The 7,315-nt window shown below is 47.7% G+C and overlaps 1 protein-coding gene across 1 annotated transcript; it reads left to right on the top strand.

The window, feature by feature from the left end:
• Positions 1-297: 297 nt before the first annotated feature.
• On the top strand, positions 298-6,176 carry LOC112078285 (chloride channel protein 1-like). Its single transcript, XM_024144572.2, has 3 exons — positions 298-510; positions 618-749; positions 6,134-6,176. The coding sequence occupies exons 1-3, from the start codon at positions 396-398 to the stop codon at positions 6,142-6,144; spliced, it is 258 nt and encodes an 85-aa protein (XP_024000340.2). The 5' UTR covers positions 298-395; the 3' UTR covers positions 6,145-6,176.
• The last annotated feature ends 1,139 nt before the right edge of the window (positions 6,177-7,315 follow it).

Below are 7,315 nucleotides of genomic sequence, written 5' to 3'. Positions count from 1 at the left end.
GTTTTCTCCACCGCTCCGTTTTATGATCCCCCTTTTAATTTCCTCTGATTCTAGGGAGACTCTTGGTAATGAAGAGAACTAGAAGGCTTTCTGGGTAATGAAGTCTGCTCTGTCCAGGAAACTGCAAGGGTTTCTGGGTAATACTATATAGTCTTTGCTCTATCTCTGGTAAGATCTATTGATCTTGGTAATTATAGGTAGTATCCTGCTCTGTCCAGGTCCATGGGACAGCTGGGTAATATAATGTAGATTCAACATTGCTTCCTGGGTAATGTAGTCTTTCCTCTGTCCAGCTCTACGGGGCGTACAGGGAACAACTGGGTAGCTTTGCCAGGCGGGAAGCCACACGGCTGCTGACAGAGAGACAATGGAGGAAACAGACAGGAGAAAACAACATGGTCAACGCCAGACGGGGGCGTGGCCAACGACATCACAACACCGTCACCATGGAGTCATATCTCAGCCACACMTCCTCCACAAAGAAGCCCCGCCCCTACTCCAAATGCAAAGGTGAGAGACAAGGACTAGTTCTAGCTACATCACTGTAAATAACCCCCTGTAAAAGTTATTTTGAGGCCTAAACACATACAGTAATATAACTTATTGTGTTGGTCCAGACTGTGTGGCTCGTATACAGCGGTACATCGTGACCAAGCTGGGGGAGGACTGGATCTTCCTGGTGCTGCTGGGCCTCACCATGACCCTGGTCAGCTGGAGCATGGACTACACCAGTGCCAAGAGCTTACAAGGTACATGACTACAGTCCCCGTAATCCACTGTGGCTGTAGTAGGCCAGGTACCCTCACTAGATGGCCATACAAGACAGGATAAAAACTGATGATCAATATCATGAGCTATTTGACATCAATTTAGGCCTACTACCCAATTCCAAGTCAACCCCCTGTCCCTAACCCCTAGGYAATTCAAATAAAGTCAAATAAAATGTTATTAGTGAGATGCGCCGAATTAAACAGGTGTAGACTTTACAGTGTAATGCTAACTTACGAGCCCATTCCCAACAATACAGAGTTAAGAAGTAAGACACATATTTGCTGAATAAAAAAGGAAATAATAAGACAATGAGAACAATAGCGAGGCCAAATACAAGGAGTTCCAGTGCCAAGTCAATGTGCAGGGCTACCAGCTAGTTGAGGTCATCAAGGTAATACTGTATGAACAGGTAGGTAGGGGTAAAAGTCACTAGGCAATCAGGATATATAATAAACAGTAGCAGCAGTGTATGTGAAGAGTGTGAAAGTGCATCTATGTGTGAGTGTGTGTGTGTGTGGTGTCAATATGTTTGTATGTGTGAGCTTATGTAGAGTGTGTGTGTGTGTGTGTTGGAGTGTCAGTGTAGTATGTGTGTCAGTGTAGAGTGTGTGGGTAGAGTCTAGTGAGTGTACATTTAGCCAGTGCAAGAGTCAATGTAAAAACACTGTAAATAAATAATAAAGGGGGTCAATGTAAATAGTCTGGGAAGCCATTTGATTAACTGTTCAGCAGTCATGTCTTTCAGGTTAGAAGCTGTTCAGGAGCCTTTTGGTCCCAGACTTGGCGCTCCGGTACCGCTTGCAGTGCGGTAGCAGAGAGAACAGTCAATGACTTGGTGGCTCGAGTCTTTGACAATTTTTGGGGCCTTCCTCTGACACCGTCTGGTATAGAGGTTCTGGATGGCAGGGAGTTCGTCACCAGTAATGTACTATGCCGTATCCATTACCCTCTGTAGTGCCTTGCGGTCAGATGCTGAGCAGTTGTCATACCAAGTGGCGATGCAGCCAGTCAAGATGCTCTCAATGGAGCAGCTGTAGAACTTTTTGAGGATCTGAGGGCCCATGCCAAATCTTTTCAGTCTCCTGAGGGGGAAGAGGCGTTGTCGTGCCCTCTTCATGACTGTGTAGGTGCATTTGAACCATGATAGGTCCTTAGTGATTTGGATACTGAGGAACTTGAAGCTCTTGACCTGCTCCACCACAGACCTGTTGATGTGAATGGGTGCATGTTCTGCCCTCKGTTTCCTGTAGTCCACGATAAGGTCCTTCGTCTTGCCCACATTGAGGGAGAGGTTGTTCTGCCAGGTCTCTGACCTCCTCCCTTAGGCTGTCTCATCGTCGTCAGTGATCAGGCATACCACCGTTGTGTTGTCGGCAAACTTAATGAGGGTGTTGTAGTCATGCGTGGTCACTCAGTCRTGGGTGAGCAGGGAGTACARGAGGGGACTGAACACACACCCCTGAGGGGCCCCCATGTTGAGGGTCAGCATGGCGGATGTGTTGTTGCCTACCCTCACCACCTGGGGGTGGCCCATCTAGTAGGCTTGCGTCACTGGGCAGCTCTCGGCAGGGTTTCCCTTTGTAATCCGTGATAGTTTGCAAGCCCTGCCACATCCGACGAGCGTCAGAGCCAGTGTAGTAGGATTCGATCTTAGTCCTGTATTGCCTGTTTGATGGTTCGTCGGAGGACGTAGTGGCATTTCTTCTAAGCATCTGGATTAGTGTCCCGCTCCTTGAAAGCAGTAGCTCTAGCCTTTAGCTCAGTGAGGATGTTGCCTGTTATCCATGGCTTCTGGTTGGGATAAGTACGTGGGGATGATGTTGAAATGTATAGATGTATAGATGTTGACCTTCCCTGCTCTACGCTCTCCCTGATCTACAGTCGTGGCCAAAAGTTTTGAGAATGACACAAATATTAATTTTCCACAAAGTCTGCTGCCTCAGTTTGTATGATGGCAATTTTGCATATACTCCAGAATGTTATGAAGAGTGATCAGATGAATTGCAATTAATTGCAAAGTCCCTCTTTGCCATGTAAATGAACTGAATCCCCAAAAACATTTCCACTGCATTTCAGCCCTGCCACAAAAGGACCAGCTGACATCATGTCAGTGATTCTCTCGTTAACACAGGTGTGAGTGTTGACGAGGACAAGGCTGGAGATCACTCTGTCATGCTGATTGAGTTCGAATAACTCACCACCCTCAAAAGGAGGGTGGTGCTTGGAATCATTGTTCTTCCTCTGTCAATCATGGTTACTGCAAGGAAACACGTGCCGTCATCATTGCTTTTCACAAAAAGAGCTTCACAGGCAAGGATATTGCTGCCAGTAAGATTGCACCTAAATCAACCATTTATCAGATCATCAAGAACTTCAAGGAGAGTTGTTAACGGTTTTCTTCCTGGGATGAAGGAGAGGACCAATACGCAGCGCGGCTAGTGTTCACCATGATTTAATAAAGAATATAAGAGAACACTACAATCAACAAAACAGAAAATGTGAAAACCGAAAGCAGTCCATCTGGTGCAGAACACAAAGACAGAAGACAACCACCCACAATCCCAACACAAAACAAGCCACTATGTATGATTTCAATCAGGGACAACGATTGACAGCTGCCTCTGATTGAGAACCATATTAGGCTGAACACGAAACAGACAAACTAGACACACAACATAGAATGCCCACCCAGCTCACATCCTGACCAACACTAAACAAGCAAAACACACAAACTTTGGTCAGGACGTGACAAGAGTGTTTCAATTGTTGTGAAGAAGGCTTCAGGCGCGCCCAGAAAGTCCAGTAAGCGCCAGGACCGTCTCCTAAAGTTGATTCAGCTGCGGGATCGGGCACCACCAGTACAGAGCTTGCTCAGGAATGGCAGCAGGTGGGTGTGAGTGCATCTGCACGCACAGTGAGGCGAAGACTTTTGGAGGATGGCCTGGTGTCAAGAAGGAGCAAAGAAGCCACTTCTCTCCAGAAAAACATCAGGGACAGACTGATATTCTGTAAAAGGTACAGGGAATGGACTGCTGAGGACTGGGTAAAGCCATTTTCTCTGATGAATCCCTTTTCGATTGTTTGTGGCACCCGGGAAAAAGCTTGTCCGGAGAAGACAAGGTGAGAGCTACCATCAGTCCTGTGGCATGCAGTAAAGTAAAGCATCCTGAGACCATTCATGTGTGGGGTTGCTTCTCAGCCAAGGGAGTGGGCTCACTCACAATTTTGCCTAAGAAACAGCACTGAATAAAGAATGGTACCAACACATCCTCAGAGAGCAACTTCCCCAACCATCCAGGAACAGTTGGTGACAACAATGCCTTTTTCCAGCATGATGGAGCCAACCTTGCCATAAGGCAAAAGCGATAACTAAGTGGCTCGGGGAACAAAACATCGATATTTTTGGGTCATGGCCAGGAAACTCCCAGACTTAATCCCATTGAGATCTTGTGGTCAATCCTCGAGAGGCGGGTAGACAAACAAAACCCCAAATTCTGACATATCTTCAAGCATTGATTATGCAAGAATGGGCTGCACTCAGTCAGGAATGTGGCCAGAAAGTTAATTGAAAAAGAAGGGTCAACACTGCAAATATGGACTCTTTGCATCAACTTCATGTAATTGTCACTAAATGCCTTTGACACTTATGAAATGCTTGTAAGTATACTTCAGTATTCCATTGTAACATCTGACAAAATATCTAAAGACACTGAAGCAGCAAACTTTGTGGAAATTAATATTTGTGCATTCTCAAAACTTTTGGCCACGACTGTACACTCTTTCCCTGCTCTTCCCTGCTCTACACTCTTCCCTGCTCTATCACTCTTCCCTGCTCTTCCCTGCTTTACACTCTTCCCTGCTCTTCCTGCTTACACATCTTCCTGCTCTTCTCCCTGCTCTAAACTCTTCCTGCTTCCTTGCTTACACTCTTCCTGCTCTTCCCTGCTTACACTCTTCCTGCTCTTCCTGCTTACACTCTTTCCTCCTCTCCTGCTGTACACTCTTCCTGCTGACCTCCTTTCCCTGCTCTTCCCTGCTGTAACACTCTTCTCTGCTTACACTCTTCCGTTCTCTTTCCCTGCTCCTAACGCTCTCTCCTGCTCTACATCTTCCTGCTGTACACTCTTCTCTGCTCAACAACACTCTTCCTTGCTCTTCCCTGCTCTACACTCTTTTCCCTGCTCTACACTCTTCCCTGCTGTACACCCTTCTTCTCTGCTCTACACTCTTTCCTTGCTCTTCCCTGCTCTACACTCTTCCCTCCTCTTCCCTGCTCTACACTCTTCCTTGCTCTCCCCTGCTCGTACGCTCTTCCCTCACTCTTCCTGCTTACCGTCTTCCTCTGCTCTCTGACAGTCTTCCCTGCTTACACTCTTCCCTCTTCGCGCTGTCTCCCTGCCTCGTCCCTGCTGTCACTCTTCTCTGCTCTACCACTCTTCCTTGACTCTTCCTGCTCTACCTTTCCCTCTGTAATCTCTTCCCTGCTCTACACTCTCCCCTGGTCTCCCTGCTGTACCCTTGCTCCCTGCTCTACACTCTTTCCTGCTCTCCCTGCTGTACACTCTTCCCTGCTCTACACTCTTCCCTGCTCTTCCCTGCTTACACTCTCTTCTCTGCTCTACACTTTCTTCTGTGCTCCTTCCCTGCTCTACGCTCTTCCCTGCTCTACACTTTCCCGTTGCTGTAACACTTCTTCCCTGCTCTAACCTCTTCCTTGCTCTTCCCTGCCTAACGCTCTTTCCCTGCTCTACACTCTTCCCTGCTGTACACTCTTCTCTGCTCTACACTCTCCTGCTCTTCCCTGCTCTACACTCTTCCTCCTCTTCCCTGCTCTAACACTCTTCCTTGCTCTTCCCTGCTCTACGCTCCTTTCCCTCCTCTTCCTGCTCTACAGTCTCCTCCCTTCTGTCTATCACTCTTCCCTCTCTTCCCTGCTCTACACCTTCCTCCTCTTCCTGCTCTACACTCTCCCTCCTTTCCTGCTCTACCACTCTTCCTCCTCTCCCTGCTGTACACTCTTCCCTGCTTTCCCTGGCTATAAACACAGAAAAAAAGGGTTCCAAAAGGTTCTTGTCTGTCCAATAGAGAACCCTTTTTGGTTCCAATAGAAATCCTTTTTGGCGTTCAAAGTATAATCTTTTGGTTCATATAGAACCTGTGTGGGGAAGGGTGCTACTCTACCTGGACTCAAAAAGGGATCTTCAAAGGGTTCTCTATGGGGAACAGCTGAAGACTTCTTTTAGGTTCTAGATATAACTTTTTTTTCTAAGCGTGTAACACACTGCTCCACTCTCCCTTTTCTTCCTCTTCCTCCCTCCTCTCTCCCCTCTTCTCTCCTCCTCTCCTCTCTCCCCTCTCCCAGCGTATAAGTAGATGCACGGGGAGCTGAGGGGGAATGTCCTGATCAGTACCTAGCTGGGTCGTCTATCCATGGTCCTCTGTCATGTTCGCCTCCCTCTTCTGCAATATAGTCGCCCCTCAGGCATAGGTAGGTACTGAAACATAGTGTTGCTCTCCTTATCTCCATCTCTTCTCCCACCTGGTTGCCACAAAAGTACATAAGTGGGATATACTGCGCTGTTTCCAGGATCTACCTATCGTTCACCTCTTTTTTCTTCAACATTCTCTCTGTTGTTCTGTCTCATGTAGGTTCTGGTATTCCTGAGCTGAAACCATTCTGCGAGGGGTGGTGTTGAAGGAGTAGATCTACTCTTAAAGCCTTTGTGGCCAAAGTCATCGGGCTGTGACGCCGCCTGGGCAGTGGCATGCCGCGGGAAAGAAGGTGGACCTATTCCTCTCCTCCTCCAATTATTAGTATTATCTCTCTCCCTCTCTGACTTCCTCTCTTGCTCTCTTTCTCTCCCCCATCCTTCCTTCCCTCCCCTTCTCCCTCGCTCTTCTCTCTCTCCGCTCTTTCTTCCTTTTGCTCTCTCGCGCTCTCTCTCTGGACTCTCTCGCTCCTCTCTGACCTCTTTCTCTCTCCTCGCTCCTCCCTCTTTCTCTCCGACCTCTTTCTCTCATTCCCTCTCTTCTCTTCTCTTTCTCTCTCCCCGTCCTTCCTCCCTCGACCTTTCCTTCTTCTCTCTTCTCTCTCCGCTTTTCTCGTTGCTCTCTCTCTCTCTAACTCTCTTGACCTCTCTTCTCTCTCTACTTTTCGCTCTCTATCTCCCTGACCTTTCTCCTCTCTGACTCTCTTTCTCTAACTCTCTCTCTGACCTCTCGTCTCTCTCTTCTCTCTGACCTCTTTCTCTAACTCCCTCTTTGACCTCTCTCTCTCTCTCTGACTCTCTCTATCTCTCTTGACTCTCTCACTCTCTCTCTGACCTCTTTCGGACCTCTTTCTCTAACTCTCTCTTTGACCTCTCTCTCTCTGACCTCTGACCTCTTCTCAACTCTCTTCTGTTACTTCATCTCACCCTCTTTTATCCTCCTGCTTCTTCCTCTTCCTCTTCTTTCCTTACCTTTCCTCCTTACTTGTATCTGCCCTTCTCCCCTCTCCTCCTTTCGCTCTCCTTCTCTCCCAGGGTGAGCAGTCATAATAAAT

The sequence above is a fragment of the Salvelinus sp. IW2-2015 genome, unplaced genomic scaffold (assembly GCF_002910315.2).
Source record: "Salvelinus sp. IW2-2015 unplaced genomic scaffold, ASM291031v2 Un_scaffold5492, whole genome shotgun sequence".
In the NCBI taxonomy this organism is placed as follows: domain Eukaryota; kingdom Metazoa; phylum Chordata; class Actinopteri; order Salmoniformes; family Salmonidae; genus Salvelinus; species Salvelinus sp. IW2-2015.
Note: the sequence above shows the minus strand (reverse complement) of the source record. Positions and strands in the feature narration are given on the sequence as shown.